The 25,087-nt window shown below is 51.9% G+C and overlaps 1 protein-coding gene across 1 annotated transcript in view; it reads right to left on the reverse strand.

The window, feature by feature from the left end:
* The window catches only part of COLGALT1 (collagen beta(1-O)galactosyltransferase 1), a 28,449-nt gene continuing 8,075 nt past the window's right edge, over positions 4,714 to 25,087 (reverse strand). Inside the window, exons 5-13 of the mRNA XM_003123493.6 lie at positions 18,925 to 19,059; positions 17,817 to 18,021; positions 15,474 to 15,593; positions 10,029 to 10,105; positions 9,843 to 9,949; positions 9,430 to 9,562; positions 8,058 to 8,185; positions 6,712 to 6,918; positions 4,714 to 6,510 (exon numbers count right to left, since the gene is read on the reverse strand). Of these exons, the coding sequence (XP_003123541.1) occupies positions 6,243 to 6,510; positions 6,712 to 6,918; positions 8,058 to 8,185; positions 9,430 to 9,562; positions 9,843 to 9,949; positions 10,029 to 10,105; positions 15,474 to 15,593; positions 17,817 to 18,021; positions 18,925 to 19,059 (1,380 nt within the window). The 3' untranslated portion in view covers positions 4,714 to 6,242. The remainder of the gene's footprint in view (positions 6,511 to 6,711; positions 6,919 to 8,057; positions 8,186 to 9,429; positions 9,563 to 9,842; positions 9,950 to 10,028; positions 10,106 to 15,473; positions 15,594 to 17,816; positions 18,022 to 18,924; positions 19,060 to 25,087) is intronic.

The raw sequence follows: 25,087 nt of genomic DNA on the forward strand, positions 1-25,087 counted from the left end.
AAATAAATAACTTAATTTTAAAAAGAAATGTTGGGAATTCCCTAGTGGCTCAGAGGCTTAAGGATTGGCATTGTCACTGCTGTGACACTAGTTTGATCCCTGGCCTGGGAAATTCTGCACATGGGGTAGGGGGTGGGAGGAGAGGCAAAAAAAAAAAAAAAAATTATCGCTCCTATTACAACATGGATGAACCTGGAAGGCATTATGCTGCGTGAAAGAAGATCCATGCAGCATGACAACTATTGTATGATTCCACTTCTAGGAGGTCCCTAGAGTTGTCAAATTTATAGAAACAGAAGGGCGATTCTCAGGGGCTGGAGGAGGGGAGGATGGAGAGTTAGTGTTTCATGGGGACAGAGTTTCTGTCTGGGAAGATGAACAAGTTTGGAAATGGATAGTGGTGATGGTGGCACAACAGTGTAAACATACAAAGTGCCATGGGATTATACACTTTATTATTATAATTATTATTATTATTTTTGTCTTTTTGCCATTTCTAGGGCCACTCCCTGCAGCATATAGAGGTTCCCAGGCTAGGGGTCTAATCAGAGCTGTAGACACCAGCCCACACCACAGCCACAGCCACAGTGACCCCAAATCCCAGCCGCGTCTGCGACCTACCCCACAGCTCACGGCAACGCCAGATCCTTAACCTACTGAGTGAGGCCAGGAATCGAACCTGCAACCTCATGGTTCCTAGTCGGATTTGTTAACCACTGCGCCACGATGGGAACTCTGGATTGTATGCTTTATGGGCTAAATTTATGTTCCCCGAATTTTACCTTAATTAAAAATAATTGGGGGGGGGTGGTTTCCCATTGTGGCTCAGTGGCAACGAACCCAATTAATATCCATGAGGATGTGGGGGAGTTCCCGTCGTGGCTCAGTGGTTAATGAATCCTACTAGGAACCATGAGGATGAGGGTTCAATCCCTGGTCTTGCTGGGTGGGTTAAGGATTACAGCATTGCCATGAGCTGTGGTGTAAGTTGCAGGCTCCGACTTGGATCCCGTGTTGCTGTGGCCGTGGAGTAGGAAGGCAGCCGCAGCTCCAATTTGACCCCCAGCCCAGGAACTTCCATATGCCACAGGTGCGGCCCTAAAAGGGAAAAAAATTTTTTTCTAAGCAATGAAACAGGCGACTGGCCAGATTTGGCCCTGGGGCCATAGTTTGCCAACCCCTGACATGATCCGCACTTCTTCAACTTCCCTTCCCATTTCTCCTCACTTCTTCCAACCTTAGGCTAAACTCTAGCACCACTGTGTATGCTCACTGCCACACTCCACTCTCACCAGAGTCCTCCAGCCAGCCTCATCCCATCCTCCACTTCTCCCCCCCACCTCCTTAAACTATCCGCCCTCCCATTGACCCACACCTCCTTGTCAGGACACCTGCCAACACAGCAGTGTCATCCAGGGAATGTCAGCGAGATGCCCACTCAGTTCCTGGAGGGTGTGACACAATTACGTGACTCATGACCTAGGCGAGATTATATTTCATTCCATGATTTGTTGCATGGCATTATAATGACTCTGTTCCTAATCCTGCAATTACATAGAATGGTTTCTCGATTATGCAGCCTGCAATTACACAAATATTCTTACCATCAGAGTTATAAATGAGGCGGAGTGATGACCCACCCCTGCCCAGCCCCTTTCTGGGCAGAGGCAGCAAAGCTGTCACCATGCTCCAAGATGTCCCTTGCAGCTGCGCCTGCCTGTGCTTGGGTCTACCGGCTTGGGGTGCCCTGTGTGTGTGCTGGGTGGGAGGGTGGGGGTTGGAAGGCAGAGGGAACCAGAGCTGTCTTGGTTTTGCTTCCTCTTCACTCTGCCATCAGCCAGGCAGGGAAGCCACTGTTACTTTGGAAACCAAATTCCCTTGTTCTGGGACAAGAGGGCATTGAAAAGCCATTGTGATGGAGGCAAAGACTGTATCAGATCCTGAAGGACAGGTCCTGAATCACAGATGCAGGCTGTTGTGCCTGAAGCTGGAGGTTTCAAGGATCTCCTGACTGTCCACCTTCTGTGAGTGTGGGGAGCCTCCGTTCCCCTGGTGAGCCAGTTCTATGGAGTCATTCCTGTAGGAATGTTCTAGAAGGAAGGAGGTGGTTCTCCCGGAAGTTCAGAGAGCAAAAGAGAGATCAGAGTTAAATAACTGGATGGGGGCATCAAACTAAAACTCAGGTTTCCAGGCACCACCTCCACGTTTCTGACCCCTTCATTCTGGAGGCAGAACCTGAGCATCTACATTTTATGTATGTATGTATGTATTTTTAGGGCCACACCCTCAGCACATGGAGGTTCCCAGGCTAGGGGTTGAATCAGAGCTGTATAGCCACTGGCCTACACCACAGCCACAGCAACTCAGGATCCTTAACCCACTGAGCGATGCCAGGGATCAAACCTGCAACCTCATGGTTACTAGTCGGATTCGTTTCCACTGTGCGACAACGGGAACTCCGAGAATCTACATTTTAATCAGATGTTTCATAGCAAAGGAAACTTCGCTTTATGCCATGAATAAAATCCTTCTAGGGACTCATGTCTCCTAGAGTCTGAAAGGAATTGAGTATAGCGATTCTGGACCTTGGCACTATAGACTTTTGGGATCCAATTGTGCTTTGTTATGGGGTTCCCCCCACCCCCAGGCACTGCAGGGCATTTAGCTTCTGTCCACTAGATGCCAACAGCATCCACCCCTAGTCATGACAACCAGAAATGTATCCAGACATCACCAAACGTCCCTGAGGGACAAAATCACCCCTGGGCTGAGATCTGACAGGTTAAAATAAGATTTGGAAACATCACATATAACTATAACACATGACAAATTAAATGACTCTAGTGTTCTATGACAAGGGATTGGTTAATAAGCTTGGATTATCCTTCCTTATAGATACATGATAAATAGGATTTAACAAGAAGAGTAAATATGGCACCTTCTATTGAAACCTGTAGCCTGCATTTCTGTTAATCCAGTAATCCCACCTGATTCAATTTACCCAACTGAAATTAAAAAAAAAAAAGTGGGAATTTTAAAAAATACAAAAAAAGGAGTTCCCTTTGTGGCTCAGCAGTTAGCAAACCGAACTAGCATCCGTGAGGATGCAGGTTCAATCCCTGGCCTCACTCAGTGGGTTAAGGATCCGGCGTTGCCATGAGCTGTGGTGTAAGTCACAGACACGGCTTGGATCCCAAGTTGCTGCGGCTGGGGCATAGGCTGGTGGCTACAGCTCTGACTGGACCCCTAGCCTGGGAACCTCCATATACTGCAGGTGCGCCCCCCCCAAAAAAAAACCCAGTAGGAAAAAATGAATTGTATAGTACTGCTAGGCTGTGATGTTCTTTAAGCAGAATGGTCAAGTAAATGCTGGCCCATTCTGATTGCCGTCTGTCATATGTAACAATCCAAAAAGAGGTGGTGGGAGTTCCCTGGTGGTCTAGTGGTTAGGATTCGGTGCTTTCACTGCTGTGGCTTGGGTTCATTTCTCGGTCCGAGAACTGAGATTCTACATCAAACCGCTGCACAGTACAGCCAGAAAACAAAAACAAAAAGAGCTGACAAGAGTTCCGTCATAGCTCAGTGGTTAACAAATCCAACTAGGAACTATGAGGTTGCAGGTTCGATTCCTGGCCTCACTCACTGGGTTAAGGATCTGGTGTTGCTGTGGCTGTGGCATAGGCCGGAGGCTACAGCTCCGATTAGACCCCTAGCTTGGGAACCTCCGTATGCCACATGTGCGGCCCTAGAAAAGACAAAAAAAAAAAAAAAAAAAAAGAGCTGGTAGACATTTTCGCTGATCAGAACGTCCACAATATGTTGTTAAATTTAAAAAGAAAATTGCTGAAAAAAAGCTACAATTTGATCCTATATTTAGGAAATAAAAATATGTTGCGTGGGAGGGAAAAAAATGTAGGTTGTAGCAGAATTTATGTAACACGAATCCTCCTCTTAAAAACGTATATATATGTGTGCGTGAGGGTGTGTGTGTATTTGTACCATGCAAATGAGTAAAACTGAAAGATTTTTCACCAAAAAGTTAGGAATTGTTGTCTCTGAGGACGTGTGATTTAATCTCACCTTTTTTCGGTTTGCTTAGCTATATTTTCTCATTTTTTTCACACGAACCACACACCATCTGTCATTTTGTAAACGCCTTGGTTATATGCCTGCACACCCTAAGGGCTGAAGAACCTTGAGAACCCTTTAGAATTTGATCCAGACAGTTCAAATGCTGTTGAGGGCTCTGTTGACTCCACGGTAACCCAACCCTTGCCCCTTGGGTTACCTGATGAGTGAACCGCTCACTGGCGCCCCCTACAGGGGGCCTGCCCTCTCTGCCTCATGTCTTGACCACCATCAGGGCTTCCCAGGGTCCCTTCTTGGGTAACTCAAATCCTCAGCCAGGAATCTGTTTTCTGGTGCCTCCAAATTAAGACAGCTCCCCTCCTCATTATGTCATCTGAGACACTCCTCCAGTTGATCCCGCAGGACAGAGTGAGGCTGACCATCTGTTGTCCCTGGGCTATTCTGGGGAAGTTTTATGGGCAGGCTGGGACACTGGGCTCTGGCTCAGCCCTTGCCCCACACCACTGGCATCTCTCCAGCACCTGGTCTCCTCCTACATCTTGGCCTCAAGCTGGATGGGGAGTGTGGCCGTGGGCGGCACGCAGGCAGTGAGCAGAGCATCTGATTAAGGAGACAACGCACATGTACATGAAAACCAACCAGGAACTTTTAATACAAAAATAAGCAAGTTATCCAGGAGCCGAGCTGGACAGCAGTCATCCCTGCCAGAATGGGGCACTGCTGGCCGGCTCTGACATTCGTTTCAGGCTGAAGGTGCAGCGAGTCCTCCAGCCTGTGTTGGGGCACGTCCTGCCCAGGTTGTGGGTGGCACCCCAGTGCAGCTGAGCCAGAATAAGCCCCCACATACGTGATCCCACCAAAGGCTTGGACAGAGGAACGCCATCAAGCAGGCAGAGACCACACCTGAGATGCAGGGCAGGGCGGTCAAGCAACCGAGACCAGGGGTGGGCATGGGAGACCCCGCCCCCAGCTTCGCCCCTCGCCCCCTCCAGGGGGGCTGGGTCTAGGAGGACTCACGTGAGGACATGTGGTCACTGGAACCTGTGGCTGCCTCTGGTGAGGGAAGAGACACCCCTGCTCCCAGGCAGTGGCAAGAGATGTCTGCACACAGCCTGGGTGATGGGGGGGGGATCCAACTCAGTCAACCCCACTAGGAGTCCATGAGGTCAGGCACACAGTAGGCACTCAATACATGCTTGCTGCATGAAGAAATGAAAGGACTCATCTTGTTCATCTCTGTGGGTGATCAAATGCTGACTGAACAACTCTTCAGATGTGTGGGGAAGAAACCAATTAAAGAGTGAAAAGCACCTTGTTCATCTTCGGCCCCAGCACCAGGCTCAGCTCCCGGCACACAGCAGGCACTCAATAAACGCACCAAGACAATAAGAACATTCGTGTGGCAAGTACCAGGCACGCAGTAGGTGCTCTTTGTGTTTGAATAAATGATAGTTTATCTCACTATTCCCAGAGCATGGAATGGTGCTCAGCACACAGTAGGCACTCAATAAATACTTGAATGAATTCAAACAGTGAGTGTTTCACTAGCGCCTGATTCTTTTTTTTTTTTTTTGGTCTTTTTTTCTTTTCTAGGGCTACACCCGTGGCATGTGGAAGTTCCCAGGCTAGGGGTCTAATCGGAGCTGTTGCTGCCGGCCTACACCACACCCACGGCAACGCGGGATCCGAGCCACTGAGCGAGGCCAGGGATTGAACCGGCAACCTCATGGTTCCTAGTCGGATTTGTTAACCAGTGAGCCACGATGGGAACTCCCTAGTGCCTGATTCTTGACGGGGGAATTGATAATGCTTGATTGGATCCATCATTGATGGAGGGAATAACTGTACCTCACTCACTGCCGTAACACAGGAACCTGGTACCCGGTTAATGCATCTCTCGGGGCCCACAGAGAGATGAACTGTTCCCACCCAATCCACCTGTTCCTGGCATGCAGTAGGCACTCTGTTAATGCTGCCTGTGTGCACGTGATGGCTGAGCAAGAGCTGGCTGAACGCCGCTGTGTGGGGAGCCCTCCTTGGACTGCCAGGGGCCCAGGCCCCCCCGACCCCAATGCTGTGCCCAGTGGGTGAGCGAGTGGGAGCCAGGCCAGAAACGGCTACTTTGGCTTCGCAGCCACCGCCCTTCAGAGCTTTCAGAGCTCGTCCCGGGCAGCGCTGTCCAGTGGGGACTGAAGCACGTCTGAGTTCTTGGCCTCGCGGCTCAAGGCCTGCTGCTCCCGCATCTTCTGGGATTTGGCCCGGTCCCAGTCGGTCTTGACGTGCTCGTTGTTCCACACGACCGAGGTCTCTGTGTCGCTGACGTACCCGTCGTCCCCTGTGTAGTGCGTCGGGTAGATGAGCAGGGGCTCCACGGAGAAGGCGCGCAGGTTTCGGGGTGAGAAGTGGGCCTTGTACTCCGACCTGCAGGGGAGGAGGGATGTGGGGGCAGCAGTGGGTCGCGGGTAAGGGACAGATGGAGACAGAAGTGGTGGCCAAGGGGACACACAAAGAAGAGGGCAGAGCAAAAGCCCCCTTCCTGGGACCCATGAGCCTCACGCCCCCACCCAGGTCAGCTCCACAAGTGAGACCCCAGCCCTTTGGCCCCCCATCACCCTCTCTCACACTGGGTGCTTGTCAAACATGACCGGCAAGAACTCATCCACGGGCAGCATCTTGGAGAGCGGCCGGGCGGCCAGCAGCTTGCGGGCGCCTTGCAGGGAGATCACGTAGGCCAGCGTCCAGTAGGAGTAGTCGGCCTCCACCAGATTCCTCACACGGGGCACAGCCTTCTCCGGGTGCTCCACCTGCATCCGCTTCCGGCCCACATAGCTGGGGTGCAGAGCAGGGGCGGATGGGTTGTCACCTTCCGTCCGCCCACCTGCTCACCCGAGAACACTAACCCAGAGAGTCAGGGCTGGAGTGAGCACCGATCAGGCTCTGGGTTGGGTGTGACCAGGTGAGAGCAGGACCGCAGGGGGCCGGGCCGGCAGGGAGGAGTGCAGGCTTTTTCTGAGGGTCCCAGGGAGGATTCCAGCTGGGAAAGCGAGGGTGCTTGCGTGGTCTCTGAGGCTGTGCCACAGAAAGGACAGAGGGGCTGAGGGGGAAGTGTTCCGGGTTCAGAGGGCTGGGGGGCAGGTGGGCCAGGTGGATGGATGTGGTGAGGCAGTCAGGGGTGAGGGGGAGCAATTACTGTTCATATGAACAGCATGGGCCTGAGTCCAAGGCCAGAACCTCAATCAGGGGCGGGCACGCGGGAGAGGGAGGGAGGGAGGAAAGGAGGATGAACTAACCCACCTACATGAGATTCCAATGGGCTGTTCTGGAAATTTGCGGGCCTCACTCCACCTAGCCCTGGTCTAAGAGGGGAGCTCCCTGGCCACACCTCATACTCAGCCCCGCCTCCCAAAGGCTTTGGTCCTGCTCCCAAGCCCTGGCCACACCCACCCAAGCCACACCCCAAGGTCCTTAGCCACGCCCACAGGCTGCCCTGTGGATCCTTAGCCAAACTCTCCACCTTCCAGTCAAGTCTCCAAGCCCTGAAGGAGCCCAGAGCCTTCTACTGGGGCGCTGGACTTCCAGGTCAAGAATGAGACCTCTTTGCAAGTTCTTGTTGTGGCTCAGCTGCTTAAGAATCTGACTAGCATCCATGAGGATGCAGGTTCGATCCTTGGCCTCACTCAGTGGGTTAAGGATCTGGCGTTGCCATGGCTGTGGTGTAGGCCGGCAGCTCCAACTCTGATTTCAACCCCTAGCCTGGGATCTTCTATATGCCTCAGGTGTGGCCCTAAAAGGACAAAAAAAAAAAAAAAAAAAAGAATGAGACTTCCTTAAATCATTGGGCCACCAAGGAACCCCTAGAATGAGACCTCCTGCCAAGCTCCCAAAAGTTGGCCGAATCTATTAACCTGCAAAGGCCCTCAGACCTACAGGCTCTAGGCCGCCCTCTGAGTCACCCAGGCCCCACTCACATGAGGTCCCAGTCCAGGCCCTCCCGCTCCACATCCCGCATAAGGTTCATCAGGCGCCTCTTGAAGAAAATCTCAAAGCGCAGGTCGTCCTCAAATACGAGTGATTTCTGCAGCCCACGGTCCACAACCTGAGGGAAAAGGCACCACTGAGATCTTAGAGACACAAAGGTCAGGCCTGATCCCAAAGCTGATTCTGCTTAAAAGTTTCCAGGCACCAGAAGAAAAGCAAACACCTCCCCAACATCACCACCACCAAGCACAGACCTACCTCCTGGCCAAAACCTCCTTCTCACAACTTAGCAGCAGACTCCACAGCCTTAGCCTGGCTGCCCCTTCCTACCCCAGGGCCTGGACTTTTGACACAGGGCACCCTTCCCCCGCACAACAAGAGGCAGGTCCCCACTCACCCTTCTGGGCTCAGCTCAAATGTCACCTACCCAAGAGGTCTTCCTTGACTATCACCCAAAGCTGCCAGTTGAGGATAATTCATAACCCTGGGCCTTCTCTGTAGATGCCTCTCACTTCATTGTCCTTTATTTCTTTATGACCACTCTATGGGGGCTGGGTCTATCTTGACAGCTGTCATGTCCTATGCACTAACATCAGGCCGGGCACACAGTAGGTGCTTGGCAAATGTTCCCTGAATGAATTAACTTTAGAATTTTCATGACTGCCCCTGAAGTTTGAACTTCATTGTCTGGGGAAACTGAGGCTCAGATTGAGAAGTGCTTGCCCGGCTCACAGAGCTCACACCTCTCAGAGGCAGGGCTGGATTTAAACCCAGGTTGCTTCAGGGCCACCTTGACACTGCACCCTCTGTGCCATGCCCTCCATGATGAATCTCAGAAAAGGAGGGCAACCTGGCTGAGGTCGCCTCAAACACTCAATGCCCTATTTAGCTTCATGCCGGATAATCCCAGGTTCAAGTCCCAGCCTGGCATCCTTGCCCATCTTAGCCTCTCCCTCCACGGGTATCTGATGAGCTTCTGGGGCAAACAGGGTACCACTGAGTGGCATCTGCATTAGTTAATGTCACCATGCTGTTACTCCTACTAGTAAGCTTTGAGCATGGAGCCCAGGCTCTAGAAACTGAATGGCAGCTGAGCATGAAGAGGCCTTGCTTAGAGGGCCCGGGCCCCAGAGCCTACCTGTTTCGAGGGCCAGGCTCACCCCTCCCCAGACTAAGTCTCCACATCTGTACAGGAGGACAGCAGCTGCCCCATTCAGGGTTCAGGCAACCCGAAAAAGAGGCCTTGTATCCTGCCGTGGTTTTGGAAGCCTGCAGGGAAGTGGGGGTGGGGGGCTTGCAGGGGATTCCCTCCCTAAGCTGTTAAGAAGGCCAAGGAGGGCCCTGCCCCCCGGATTGACCCACCTCCTTCCAGATGTTATAGTGGCTGAGGAAGCAGCCCAGTTCGCCCTTGGTGAGGGGCCTTCCATGGTAGGGGTCCCGGTAGCCAGGCAGCATCTGGATGCCCAGCGCCTCCACCTGGCTCGTGTTCATGGCTCTGCAAGGGGCGGGTAAGGAGGGCAGGTCAGTGGAAGATGCTCTCTGCCTGTGATTCCACTGTGAGCACTCCCCTCCCTCTTCCACCGTTGGCATCACTCCTGGACCCCACGGTGGCCAGGCCTACCAGAGTGCAGTCTACATGCATGGGCAGAGGTGCCAGTGCCTGCCCCCCACCCCACCCCACCCCAAGGTCAGCCTCACACCCTCTCCATGGCCCCTACCAGTGTGGTCTACACCCACACATGGAGCCACCCTTCCCCCACCAGGTCCCGACTCACTTGCCGTCCACAGCCTCCACCAGCCGGGACTCTATCTCCTGCTCCTGCAGCGCCCGCAGCATGCGATCCCGCCGGTCCTGGCGCCGCTTCAGATTGATCATGAAGACCTGCAGCCCGGAGCCTCGGTTGGACCCTCCAGGCCGGACCCCGGTCCCACCCCCACACCCCAGGGACGACCTGGCCCACCTCATCAAAGCCCATCTTGTCTGGCTTCTTCGTGGGGACCGAGATAAACTGCGAGGGCTCCGCTGGCGGGTGTTTCACTGTGGGGCACAGAGAAGCCAAGAGGTCACCTGGGTCATCGGGAGCAGGGACTCCAGCTTCTTTGCAGTGCCCCCTCCCTAGCTCCCGTGTGGCTCCCTGTTACTCTGAGCTACGCGGCCTGACATTAGAGACCCAGCCACACCCGGAACGTTCAGGGTCAGTCTCTCCTCCACCTCCTACTCACTCAGGCTGTTGGTGCAGTTCCAGACTCAGCCATCACCCTTTCCTACCTCTGGACCTTTGCACATGCTTGGCCTCTGTTGAAACACCTTTCCTCCCCTCCCCCCCACCCCCAGCACCTCCACAGAGAGAAGCCAGATCATTAACCCAGCGCACCACAGCGGGAACCCCAGAAAGTGACCTTTAGAAATAGGATCTTTAGAAGTTCCCTTCATGGCTCAGCGGCTAATGAACCCAAATAAGACCCATGAGAATGAGGGTACGATCCCTGGCCTTGCTCAGTGGGTTAAGGATTTGGCGTTGCCATGAGCTGTGGTTTTAAGTCACAGACCTGGCTCAGATCTGGCGTTGCTGTGCCTGTGGCACAGGCTGGTAGCCTCAGCTCTGATTCAACCCCTAGCCTTCGAACCTCCATATGCTGTGGGTGCAGCCCTAAAAGACCAAAAAAAAAAAAAAAAAATCCTTACAGAGGTGATTCAAGGTAATGAGGTCATTTGGGTGGGTCCCAATCAATGAGACTAAGGTCCTTATAAAACTGGGAAATGTGGCTACAGAGATGCACACAGAGGGAAGACGGTGTGAAGACACAGGGAGAAAATGGCCAGGGGACTGGAGTGACACATCTACAAGCCAAGGTATGCCAAGAATTTCAGGGTGGTCATGGCTGTTCCCTTTTAGCTGCTCTTAGCAGTGCTCAGAACACAGCCTTGGGGCCCAGTCTCGGCACCTCCCTGACAGTTTCCCACACAAGGATCAGATCCACACACCTGGTCGTCTGCCCCACTGACCCAGAAAAGCCCAGTATGACGGTAAGTGTGGCATCCACCTCCCCAAGAACAAAGGTCCTGTGTGAGCTGGAAGGACAGACACAGGTCCCTCTGTCTGGGAGAGCCCTGGGCGAGGCCCAGAGCCAACTGGGCACCTCCCACCTCGCAGACTGGGCCTCCTCCAGGGACACTGTACCCTGAGGTTTCCTCCCATCCCGGGCCCATCACAGTTCCCTGCCACCTCCATCCCCCCACCGCCCTCTTCAGGGGAGCCTGGGGCCCAAGGGCAAGGCTTTAGGATCTGAGGACCCGGCTTCAAATCCCAAGGGCCCTTTCCCTCTTTCTGAGCCTCTGCCAGCCCCCTTGGGGTATGGATGTCAAAAGGACCCACCTAAGTGGGGTAGGGTATCAGTGCATCCTTTCATCTGAGTTCTGGGAAAATGGAGCATATCGGGGTTCAGGAGGAGCGATGCAATGCCGTCTTTCCAGAGAGACCCACGGCACAGGGATTAGAAAAACATAACACTCCTAGCTCCATCACGGGGTGAAGATTTAAACTCAATCACAGAGAGATCTTTGCTCCTAGCTCCTGGGAGGTTGAAGCCTTTGGAAGTGTCTTTGTTTATCTTAGGCTTTGGGCCCACTGTGTATCTATGCCAACAGTGTGATTTAGGGGTCCCGTCCCCACCCCACCCCTGCACGGAGGGTGTGTCTCAGGCTACTTGGTATCAGCTCAACCTCTGCAGGGGCCAGAGATGGAGGCCAGCCAAGTGGCAGTCAGTTGTGTCCACAAGTAAGAGCCCCAGCAAAAAGCCTGGATGCAGAGGCTTGGGAAAACATCCCTGGTTGGCAGTACACCATGTGTGTTGTCACACACCAATTCTGGGAGAAGCAAGCTCTTGTCCATGTGACTCAACTGCAAAGGGAAAATCGGGAGCTCTGTGCTCACAACTCCTGGATATTTCCCACACACATTTTCCCACACACATTTTCCCTTTGTATTCTTGTTCTATAATAAACTGTAACTGTGAGTATAACAACTTCCAATGAGATTATTTTTATTTTATTTTATTTGTATTTTTAGGTCTGCACCCATGGCATATGGAAGTTCCCAGGCTAGGGGTCAGATCAGAGCTGTAGCCGCCAGCCTACACCACAGCCATAGCAATGCCAGATCCGAGCCTCGTCTGCGACCTAGACCACAGCCCATGGAACGCTGGATCCTTAACCCACTGAGCAAGCCCAGGGACGAACCCACGTCCTCATGGATGCTATTCAGGTCCCTTGCCACTGAGGTATGATGGGAACTCCCTCCACTGCGTTTTGAGTCCTTCTAGTGAATTATCAAACCCAAGCATGGTCTTGGGGACCCCTGATTTTGCATCTGCTGGAGGAAGGTAGGGCCACCTTGTAGATATTTCTTTCTTTTTTTTGTCTTTTTGCTATTTCTTGGGCTGCTCCCGTGGCACATGGAGGTTCCCAGGCTAGGGGTCGAATTGGAGCTGCAGCCACAGGCCTACACCAGAGCGACAGCAACGCGGGATCCGAGCCGCGTCTGTAACCTACACCACAGCTCACGGCAACGCCGGATCATTAACCCACTAAGCAAGGGCAGGGACTGAACCCGCAACCTCATGGTTCCTAGTCGGATTCGTTAACCACTGTGCCACGAAGGGAACTCCGGTATTTCTTAACTTTGCATCCATTGGTGCAGGTCTACAACTCTTTCACATGTGTGCATGAGAAACTCATGGCAATGCTGGGAAAAATGGGAAACGCCCTCCATGCTCCTCGGGAGAAGACTGGTAAAGTGATATATGATGCAGCCAAGAGCAAATGTATCTGAAACTGAACAGCTAGAGGACACTACACAGCAAGGCAGGGGAGCAAGCCACAGCCACACACAGCCGCCGGTGACAGCACAGGTGAGGATGCCACACAGAAAGACAACACACTCGGGCAGCCTGCTGTGCGATTCCACTGATGCGAGACACAAAATGGGAAAAACCCATCAGATGGTGAATACAGGACAGTGGGGGACCCTGGGGTAGCCCAGGGCCTGGCCTGTGTCTGGTGACAAGGATATAAACACATGGGAGTTCCCATTGTGGCATAGTGGAAATGAAGCCGACCAGTAACCACGAGGACAAGAGTTCGATCCCTGGCCTCGCTTAGTGGGTCGGGGATCTGGCGTTGCCATGAGCTGTGGTGTAGGTCACAGATGCAGCTCAGATCCTGCGTGGCTGTGGCTGAGGCATAGGTGGGCAGCTGTAGCAATGATTTAACCCCTAGCCTGGGACCTTCCATATGCTGAGGGTGCAGCCCTAAAAACCAAAAAAATAAAAACAATCATTGTGCTGCATAGGCATAACCTGTTACCACCTGTTCCCATGTGTGCTAAAATGCAAAGAATAGGATGTATACCCAGCTGGCTTTATGGGGTGCCCCGGGAAAGACAGCCCACAGTTGGTGAGGTGAGCAGGTCGGGAAGGAAGGAAGTGGATGGATTCCCCATACACAGAGGGCATCACTCCGAGCGTTTCCATACATGTGAAATTTCGTCATAGGGAAGATTTTTGAACACACAAAAAACCTCATGCATGACCTGGGACCAGGTACCCACACACAGGTGGAGAGAAAGGTGATTTTCACTGAGACTCTAAGGAAGGCTTTGCACAAATATCTGAAACCTCCAGACCCTCCTTCCATCTATTCTATGTGCTTTGCTCTGATCCTTGAGAAACAGGAAGATATTCATGCCTCTGCTGTGTCTGAGTTTATAAAAGGCACGAGAATGGTTTCCTGGCCAGAAATAATGATAGAAATATATGCGAAAATTTAACTGAGAAAAACTACGGTAGCTGTGGAGCAGCTTCTCAGGGTCTAGCAGCCCTTGGGAGCTGGCAACATGCAGAGATGCACATCTTGTGATTTCGGCCTGGTGGGGATGCTGGGCTGGGCCTGGGCACACGCATGGGACACACACTTGGGTGTCATGGAGGGGGGGCTTTTCCCCTGGTGACCTTGTAGCCTCGGGATGTCACCTCAAAAGACCCCAAAGCCTCCTCAAAACAAAGAGGGCAGGGTGTTGTTCCATCATCATCCACAAGGGGGAGCGACACACAGAGAAGCTTCTAGAAACAGCCGAGTGGGAAACTGAGCCCCAGGGCAGAGCCTGGCCCTCCAAGCACCTCTCCATCTGCACAGTGGGAGGAATGGCCCTGCCACCACTCACAGGCCTTCACAGGGCTGTAGGTGGTGAGCACAGGGCAAGGCCCCCATGAAAGAGGATGTGGTACCACTGACTCTTTGCTTCGGAGACTCCCACCAGCTGGGGCAGAAGCCCTCTCCTCAAACAGCCTCAATGGTAGCTTGGCCCTGTGCACACGCATGGGACACACATGCATTTAACAGCCCATCTCACCAGAGGGCTGTTAAACTGCTAGTGTAACAGTTTATGCATTAATCTGTGTATGTATTAGAAAGACATGAGCTTGCAACCACAGTAAAAATTTATAATTTCTTTTTGAACACGAACATCTTCAGGTTAAAAAAAAAAAGTGTCTGCTTAAGATAAATATTAAACAAACAATAGTGGGCCTGGGGCTTGGCAGGGGCAAGGATGACGAAATGGCCAGAAAGGCCTATGTCCTGATGCTGCCACACACAGGAAGGGTCATTGGCAAAACCTGCTGTCCTCCCTGCTCCCACACCCTCCACAACTCCTGATGGCTCCCTGGGGAAAAGGCCTGCCCCTCCGCCCAATGCCTGAGGCCTCTGCCCTGGCCCTGCCTGCCACCCTGCCCAACTTACCAGCCCCGCCTGTTTCCTGAGCTCACAGCTCCTCCGGCCTCCCGACCTTTGCACATGCTTCGCCCTCCAACTGCAATCCTCTTTCCTGCTAACTCCTTCTCAGCCTGCAAGTTTTTTTTTCCTTTTCTTTTTACGGCCTCACCTGCAGCATATGGACTTTCCCAGGCTAGGGTTGAATATGAGTTACAGCTGCCAGCCTACGCCACATCCACATCAGATCCGAGCCACATCTGTGACCTACACTGCAACTTGCAGCAACGCTGGATCCTTAACCCACTGAGTGAGGCCAGGGATCGAACCTGCAGCCTCACAGAGACAACCACAGATGCCCCACCTGCTAAGCCACGATAGGAACTCCCACCCTGCATCTTAATGCCACCTTTACCAGAAAGCCCACTCTGATTTCCTCAAGTATGATGTGCACAGCTGTTTGCAAGCTGGTGCTCTGTGAGAGCAGGGACAACTGTCCACCTGTTCACCTCAGGTTCCCAGTGCCCAGTGAAGAGAGTGGCACGCGGCAGGCACTCAGTCAGTGTTACAGATAGATGCGAGATGGCGGGGAGAGGGAGGCGACTCAGCCCTCCCAGGGTGGCATGGCCAGACTCACCCATGACCTCCAGCTGCACGTGCATGAAGCTCTCAGCCTCGTCCTGGAGGCTGCTGTGTGACCGCAGTGGCACCGGCAGGAAGCCGTATACCTCCTTGTTGCAGACATACATCTGGACTTCTGTGGCCAAAAAGAAACAAGGAGCAGAAGTGAAAATGGAGCAATAAGGCAGCAGAGGTGTTAGCCTCTGAACAGCAGCATTAGTCCCAGAGCCCAGCACCGGGCTGGCGCGTAAACGGGTTCACCTCCTCCCAGCAACCGGCAGAGACTGCTCGGCGCTCCGTCTGGGACCTGGAGCCAGAACAGGGGTTCACGGTGCCAAGCACGTAGACCCAAAACTCTGAGTGTTAATAAGCACTTTGCACCAGTGCTGGCTTAACCCCTATAGGAGTCTAAGACAAAGCAAAGTGCAAAACAGCTGGTGTACAGTAAAGGCATTTTTGCACACAAAGGAGACGCAACTGGACCAACCATTAGTAATGTTACCTGTGTCCTTTTCTGAACAGTTTAAAATTTTGTTTGTTTGTGTCTTTTTGCCTTTTCTGGGGCCGCTCCCATGGCATACGGAGGGTCCCAGGCTAGGGGTCTAATCAGAGCTGTAGCCGCCGGCCTACACCAGAGCCACAGCAATGCCAGACCCGAGCCGGGTCTGCAACCTACACCACAGCTCACGGCCACGCCAGATCCTTAACCCACTGAGCAAGCCCAGGGATCGAACCCAAAACCTCGTGGTTCCTAGTCGGATTCGTTAACCACTGAGCCACGATGGGAACTCCAAAGTTTAAAATTTTATAATGAGGATGTTATCTCTTTTTTTAAGTGAAAAAAACCCACTGAAAGTGATTTTCACTAAAGGGCCAGATGGTAAATCTTTAGGCTTGTGGGCCAGTTCTGGTCTCAGTGACTCAGTTCTGCTTGTGGAACATGAAAGCCGCCAGAAGCAATACCTAATGGGTGTGGCTGAGTGCCGATGAAACTGCATTCATGGGCACGGAGATGTGAATTTCGTTATCATTTTTCAGATGTCACAAAATACCATGCTTCTTTTTGTCTTCTCCAGCCATTTAAAAACATAAAATACCATTCTGTGATGCTGTGATTTTTCATATATATATTTGGTCTTTGTCTGCAGTTCCTGGCTCACAGCTCCCCAAATCCTTGGAATTTCCTACATGGTAAGAGCTAAAAGGTGCTTCTCATGTCATGTTAGCAAGGTGACTTTTGGAACACACCTAAACCTGGGGGTTGGTTGCCAGGGGACCTGACTATGAGATTAGAGATTGGAAATTTCAGTCCCACCCCCAGGTGGGGAGAGGGCTGGAGGCAGAATCAGTCACTAAAGGGAAATGATTTAATCAACTGTACTGATGTCAGGAAGCTTCCATAAAAACCCCAAAGGACGAGGTTTGGAGAACTTCTGGGTCGGTGACCATGTGGAGGTGGTGAGAGGGGGACGGTGCACCCAGAGAGAGCATGGAAGCCCCCTTCCCGCACACCTTACCCTGTGCATCTCTCCCCTTGGGCTGTTCCTGAGTTTTATATCTTTTTATAAAAAACAGTAATCCCACAAGTAAATGGGTTTCCCAAGTTCTAAGAGCTGCTCTTGCAAATGAGCAGAACCCAAGAAAAGGGTCGAGGGAACCTCTGATTTATAGCCATTTGGTCGGAAGCACAGATGACAAGCTGGGTTTGTGACCAGCAGCTGAAGCTGAGTGGGAGGACAGTTTGTGGGGACTGAGCCTTTAACCTGTGGAATCTGATGCTACCTCCAGGCAGGGTCAGAATGAGTTTAAATGGCTCCCAGCATTGCTGGCTGGCGTGAGGAACCCCTACCTCTACGCATACACATAGGAATTTAGTATTGGGTCTAGGAACCCAAAAGACAGTCTTAGCTTGAGGCCATAGGAAAAGAGATGGTGGGTGAGATTTGGCCCATGGGCCATAGTTTGCTGACCCATGGTTTAAAATAAGTGATAGATCTGCATATGGCTGTGTTTATGCTGTCTTTATGTGTCATGGTTGTGTTTCTCTTTAAACTTTTTCCCCCTCTAATTATACAATTAGGGAATTATTACGCTCAGCTACAGATAATGGGAAAAATACTGAGACAGAAATAACCTTCAGTAAGTAGGTCCCAGAGACCTAGAAAGTGAAGCCATCCGGCAAAGCCAGGGCCAGAGAGAGAATGAACCCTGGGGCCATCATCTGAACACCTGGATACAGCTACACCTGAGGTCATCCCCACACCCTGCAGTTCTGGTTCTGTGAACAGTTCATGGACTCAGCACTGGTCGCAGAGAACCAGAGAGACAACTCGTGATGGCGAACCCCCCGTGAGCTCACCTGCCTGCTTGCAGGAGAAGGCAAAAACAATGATGTCATCGAAGGACCAGGTGTAGTCAGGGTGGGGAGGGTAGAACGCCAAGTTCCTGGATGCCGCCTTCCGCAGGTCGATCAGGAAGGTCGAGTGCACCATGGGGACTGCAAAGCAGCCCTGGCGGTCCCGCTTGCGGATGGGGATGTAGGCAGGCGTGCGCTTGTAGTAGCCCTGTGGGGAAGGGGCAGAGTTCTGTCTGGGGGTCCCCAAGGGTAAGGCTGGGGCCTGAGGCAATGGGAGGCATGGAACACTTGGAGAGTAAGACCGGGTGCCAGCTTCTGGCTGCAGTGGGCATTTCCTGAGCACAGGGCTCTGGGCAGAGCCAGTCAATCTACAACCCCAGAGCCTCAGGTGCTGGGCAATGGCAGAGAAACACAGGGAAAGGGTCACTCACTTGCAGAACCCAGCTCACCATTTCTGATCAGCAAGGATTTTGCACATTACACATCAATTCAAAACAAAAAGATAGGAGGGGACAAGATGGATCAGCATCCTGGCTCTAGCCACCTGATTCCCTTCCTTGGCAGGGCCCTGCTCCAGCACCTGGCCCTCACTCCCCTTGGCTTTGCCTACAACCCCATCTTCAACCCTGGGGTGGGACAATCAGAGCCTGGCATCTTCCAGGTTTCAGTAATTTCCAGAGTAGGAGGAGACTGGACAAGGATCAGAGTGGACTTTGGCTAAATGATCCTGGGATCACTCCCCAGGAGTCTGAAAATGAAACCACCCAAGGGACGGAGGAAGAGGAATACTGTTTGAACACCTGGATCAAGCCATGCCTGAAGTCCCATCCTGGTACCACCACTTCACAGCCATGTGAGCCGAGGCAAGTCACTTTCTCTCTCTGTGTTTGAGTTTCTGCCTCAGTGATAGGGGTAGTGGGGATTAGGAGGGAACAAGACATAACCACAGACCTTCCCTCAAGGGGCTCTTTAAGGATTACCACTATGGTGTTTATTAAATGTTCACCATGAGGCAGTGTAATGATAAGTTAGATTTCAAACCCAGCCTCCACTTGCTCAGCCCAGCCCCCATCACCCCCAGGCCCCTGCTCTACCCTAGCAGCCCCCTGACCTGGGAAGTCATCCCACACCAGAAGTTGGAGTACGCGGCCCGGGAATCCAGCATGGGGGCCACCACCGTCTTGTTCTCAGCAATGAGCAGGCTCAGCGTGTCAGGGTTGAGGATCAGGTTGTCTGCATCTACAAACTGCAAAACACCCAACATGGCATCAGCATCGGCTGCCCAAATGACCTGGCTAGGCCACGTCTTGGAACAGCTGGGGCAGAGGCTAGAGTCCTGGGGGTCTGGGGAACCTGGAATAACACATGTGATCCTGGAAGCCACCTGGCTTCTCAACGGACAGCTCTGCCTTTAGCTACCAGCCAAGTCAATTCACACAATGAAATATACTAAACAGCAAGGGACAGACCACACAGCATAAAGCAATACAAATGTCCCACAGACACAGTGCTGACGAGACACCAAAAGTGACAGTGGGTAGAACTTTTAAGATGGGCAGTGCTGGTTGATGAGGAGGATGGTGGGGCAGAGGCCACCCCTGCGAGAGTGGCCACACATTTTTTTCTGTTACTTAAATGCCAATAAAAAGTTCTAAAAATACGTTCTTTATATAAGGCTTTTCCCCCACCCCACCCTTAACCTCTGGAATGTTAGGGTAAAAAGATGATAACTTGTTTGCTGCAGCCTGGAACAAAATTCACCAACCCATGAACAGGGTCACCATAGTGAAGGGTGCCTGTTGGTCCCCCCTAAATCTTATGTCACCTACACCTTCCAGAAGGCCCACATCATGATATTCATGGCAGGGTTGTTCATCATACAAACTGAGAACAGCCCTGGAGTCTAGCAGTGGAGAATCAGCTACAGAAATTTTGGTCCTGTCTCCCTGTCCCACTGTAGAAAGAGGCATGACAATCAAAAATCAAGCCACCACAGGAGTTCCCACTGACATAATGTCCATGAGGATGCGGGTTTGATCCCTGGCTTTGTTCAGTGGGTTAAGGATGTGGTGTTGCTGCAAGCTGCAGCATAGGTCACAGATGTGGTTCAGATCTGGTGTGGCTGTGGCTGTGGTATAGGCTGGCAGCTGCAGCTCCAATCCGACCCCTAGCCTGGGAATTTCCATATGCTGCAGGTGCGGAGGAAGGAAAGAAGGAAGGAGAGAAGGGAGGGAGAGAGAGGGAGGGAGGGGGACCAAGCTACAGAAAATGATTAGGTAAGGATGTTCCTGTCCACCAGACCAGGATGGGAAAACAGTGAGGTTGGCTGTGCCTACAGCATGCAGAAATTCCCTGGCTAGGGATCGAACCCATACCATAGCAGTGACCCGAGCCACAGCAATGAAAATGCTAGATCCTTAACCTGCTGAGCCACCAGGGAACTCCAGGGCACAAAATATTACAGAACTATTGGAAGGTGGAGATTTTTTTTTTTTTAAAGCATCTGGGGGAGTTCCCGTCATGGCGCAGCAGAAACGAATCCAACTAGGAACCATGAGATTGTGGGTTCAATCCCTGGCCTCACTCAGTGGGTTAAGGATCTGGCGATGCCATGAGCTGTGATGTAGGTTGCAGACACGGCTTGGATCCTGCGTGGCTGTGGCTGTGGTGTAGGCTGGCAGCTGCAGCTCTGATTCAACTCCTAGCCTGGGAACCTCCATATACTGTGGGTGCAGCTCTAAGGAAAAAAAAATAATAATAATAAGGCATCTGGTTCACAAGTATGTTTTCTGTTTCCCATGCAGGGTTTTTAGAACATCTGAATCACCTGCCATAAACAACGGCAAAATCCACAACTGCAGCCTTCTCCAATAACATGGGAATGGCACTCCCATACGGCAAGCCCCAACTGGGAGGCAGGAGGTGGCTGCCCCTTGGGACAAGCTGTGCTCGTGTTATGTTCCCCGCCCAGCCCCTGCGGACATTTGAATTCGAGACTTTGGCATATATATGCAGTGAAACAGCCAGCACAGTCTGGCAGTTCCTCAAAAAGTTAAACATCAGCTTACAGCAATTCCATTCCTAGATTCAGGCCCAGAGAACTGGAAACTGGGACTCAGACATTTGCACACTGTTTATAGGAGCATTAGCCACAGAAGCTAGATTGTAGAAACATGCCAAGTGTCCTCAACAGATGAATGGATAGACAAAACGTCCATCCACACAACGGAATTTTCCTTTTTTATTTTATTCTATATAGTCTTTTTGCCTTTTTCTAGGGCCATACCCTTGGCATATGGAGGTTCCCAGGCTAGGGGTCGAATCAGAGCTGTAGCTGCCAGCCTACGCCAGAGCCACAGCAACACCAGATCCGAGCCGCGTCTGCAACCTACACCACAGCTCACGGCAACGCCAGATCCTTAACCCACTGAGCAAGGCCAGGGCTCGAACCCGCAACCTCATGGTTCCTAGTTGGATTCGTTAACCACTGTGCCACAGTGGGAACTCCAGAATTTTCTTTTTGCTTTTCAGGGCCCTGCCTGAGGCATATGAAAGTTCCCGGGCTAGAGACCAAATTGGAGCCACAGCTGCCGGCCTACACCACAGCTACGGCAACACTGATTCCTTAACCCACTGCACGAGTCCAGGGATCAAATCTGCATGCTCATGGAGATAATGTCGAGTCCTTAACCCACTGAGCCACAATGGGAACGCTGATACAATGGAATACTACTCAGCCATAAAGAGGAGTGGAACACTGATGCGTGCTCCAACATGGATGAACTCTGGAAACGTCAGGTCTGAGTGTAAGAAGCCAGACCCAAAAGGTCACATAGTGGGGAAATGTCCAAAACAGGCAAATACGCAGAAAGACAAAGTAGATTAGTGGTTACCAAGGGCTGAGGGAGGGGTGGGGAGTGACTGCTCACGGGAATGGGGTTTCCTTGTGGGGCGATGGAAACCAGTTTTGGAACAAGAAAGAGGTGATGGGTACAAAACATGACGAACATACTAAATGCCACTGAACTGTATGCTTTAAAAAGGCAGATTGTGGAAGTTCCCATAGTGGCTCAGTGGTTGGTGCACCCAACTAGCATCCATGAAGACGAGGGGTCGATCCCTGGCCTTGCTCAGCGGGTTAAGGATCCAGCGTTGCTGTGGCTGTGGCTGTGGCTGTGGCTGTGGCTGTGGCTGGCAGCTGCAGCTTCAACTGGACCCCTAGCCTGGGATCCTCTATATATTGCGGGTGTGGCCCTAAAAAGACAAAAAGACACCCCCCCCCCAAAAAAAGGCGAATTGTGGAATTCCTGCTGTGGCACAGTGGATTAAGGATCCAGCATTGCTGCAGCTGTGGTATAGGTTGCAACTGTGGCTCAGATTTCAGTCCCCAGCCTGGGAACTTCCATATGCCACAGGTGCAGGCAAAAATAAAAGCATAAATAAATAAATAAATGAAAGGGCTAATTTTATGCTATGTTAATTGTACCTCAATAAAAAAGTAGAGCTAGGAGTTCCCATTGTGGTGCAGCAGAAACAAATCCAACTAGTAACCATGAGGTTGCAGGTTCGATCCCTGACCTTGCTCAGTGGGTTAAGGATCTGGCATTGCTGTGAGCTGTGCTGCAGGTCGCAGGTGCGGCTCAGATCCTGCATTGCTGTGGCTGAGGTGTAGGCCGCAGCCGTAGCTTCGATCCTACCCCTAGCCTGGGAGCTTCCATATGCTGCAGGTGTGGCCCTAAAAAGCAAAAAGAAAAACAAAACAAAACAAAACAAAAAAAAAAAAACCAGACTCTCTCTGGGCAGTAAAATTATGAGATCTGTTTCTTTCTTTCTTTCCTAAGCTTCTTGTTGTTTCTTATATATTTCTTACAAGTAACACCCAGAGTGTTTATAAAAAGGAGGAAAAAAGAGGCCTTTTTAATAATAATTTAAGGAGTTCCCATTGTGGCTCAAAAGTAACCAACCCGACTAGTATTCATGAGAACGCAGGTTTGATCCGTGGCCTCACTCAGTGGATTAAGAATCCCGAATTACTGTGAGCTGTGGTGTAGGTCACAGAGGAGTCTCAGATCCTGTGTTGCTGTGGCTGTGGTGTAGGCCGGCAGCTGTAGCTCCAATTCAACCCCTAACCTGAGACCCTCCATATGCCACAAGTGCAACCCTAAAAAGCAAATAAATAAGTAAATAAAATAATAATTTAAAAACACGAGACAAATGATTTCACATTCCAATGTGGACTCCCTGGTTACAAAAATATACTGGTGTGTCAAATACTGCTTTGAGTTTTGAACCAAAACCTTGGGTTCCAACCAGGTTTGCTGAGAGGAAAAAAAAAGTGAAAACCAGGCAACCCTGAACCATGAAAGCACAACCCAGGGAGGGAGACAAGGTGATCTGCGCTGGACTGTTTTGGCAAGTCTGTGCCTCACTGGTTCTGAGACCCCCACCCAGCAGGCAGTCTACTTTCCCATCTATAAAATGGTCTCATAAGGCACCAACCACAGGGGTCCCCGGAAGAAGCCTGTTCCATCCTCCGTCCTCCAGGAGATAGCTCTGTCTTCCCCACCAGGCTCAGGCACCCACATATCCCATAGGACCTGTCCCCTTGGCCTCAGAACACATCTGGAACCCACAGCCCCATATGGGCCCCCACCTGGATTCACACTGCCCCACTCCTGCTCTGATGAGCCCTACTCGCCATGACAGTCACAGGGACTTCTGAAAATGAGAAATTAGAACAGAGCCCTCCCCTGCTCACACACCCTCCAAGGCTCCCCATTACCCTCAGAATGAAAGCCACATCCCTCCCTTGGCCTGCAGAGTCTGGCCCCCACCTGCCACTTCAGCACTGCCGGCTCTGTCACCGCACTCTGGCTACACTGGCCTCTTCGCTGGTCCCTGAATGCCCCAAGCCCGCTCCCTACTCTGTTCCCTCTGCCTCACGCATTGGCGCCCAGCTCCCACTGAGGCTGGCTCCTGTGTTCCTTGTCTGTGAGGGCCACCTCCTAAAGGAGGCCCCCAACCCTGCTCACCTGGTTCTGCCACCTACTGTGCATTGAAAGGTGGACCCCACTCCTCCCAAAAAAGACATGCTAAAATCCTAACCCCTGGTACCTGTGACTTATTTGGAAATAGGGTCTTTGCAGATATGATTAATGTAAAATAAGATGCAGTCCATATCGGCTTGGGGAGGGGTGCTGAATTCAATGAGTGGTGACTTTATAAGGAGAGGAGCCAAGAGATCCCATTATGGCGCAAAGGGATTGTAGCATCTCTGCAGCACTAGGACAAAGGTTCGATCCCCAGTCCTAACATGGTGGCTTAGAGGATCTGGTGTGGCTGCTGCCGCATAGGTTGCAACTCTGATCTGATCCCCACCCAGGAACTCCATATGCCTTGGGGTGGCCAAAAAGGGGTGGCAGGGGAGGACAAAGCCCATGTGACCACAAAAGCAGAGATTTAAGTGAGGTGGCCACAAGCCAAGGAAGGGCTGGTGCCCCCAAAGGCTGGAAGGAGCCAGGAAGCTTTCCTCCCCAAGAGTGCAGACCTGCCTACACCAGGATTTCAGACCGCAGGCCTCAGAGACAATCACCTTGTGTTGTTTTAAGCCCCCAAAGGTGTGACCTTTGTCACAGCAGCTCCAGGACGCTGATACGCTATCAAGCGCCTTTCACAGCAAGGGTTGCCTTCTGGTATTTCCTCACTCAGTTTTGTTTGTTTTCTGGTTACAAGCGCTTTTCCTGGGACACCAATCCTCACTGGGTCCCCAGGGCCTGGCAGGAAGAGGGCACAGGGGGCAGCTGACAGACATATGTTGACTGAGAAATAAAGAAGGTAGAGACCAAAGCTGGGGGTCTGGGGCATAGATGGGAACCCACTGTGCAGGCACTGTCAGGCTGGGCATTAATGCATTCCACCTCCACCGGCAAGCCAGGTCCAGCCACCGTGCCCACTCTGTCACACAAGGGGGGACCATGCCCAGGTCAAGGAGCTCGCAGAAGACCCGTGACCCCTAAGCATGTACCCCACATTGCACTCAAACCTTAACTAGCCCCTTCCTCCCAGGGGTCCAGGAGGAGGAAGTGAAAGTCAGGGCTCAGCAACTCAGTGTCATCAACATCCCCCACCCTATCCTCCTGCTTCTTGGAGTGACCCAGAGGTCATCATCACGGCCCCACCGAGATCTCACACCACTGGCAATGGTGATAAAAGAGGAAGTGACCCAAGGGTCCAACCACAGGGGGATACAAAACCCCATTTGTTCCTGATGATTA

This window comes from Sus scrofa, chromosome 2 (genome assembly GCF_000003025.6).
Source record: "Sus scrofa isolate TJ Tabasco breed Duroc chromosome 2, Sscrofa11.1, whole genome shotgun sequence".
Classification (NCBI taxonomy): domain Eukaryota; kingdom Metazoa; phylum Chordata; class Mammalia; order Artiodactyla; family Suidae; genus Sus; species Sus scrofa.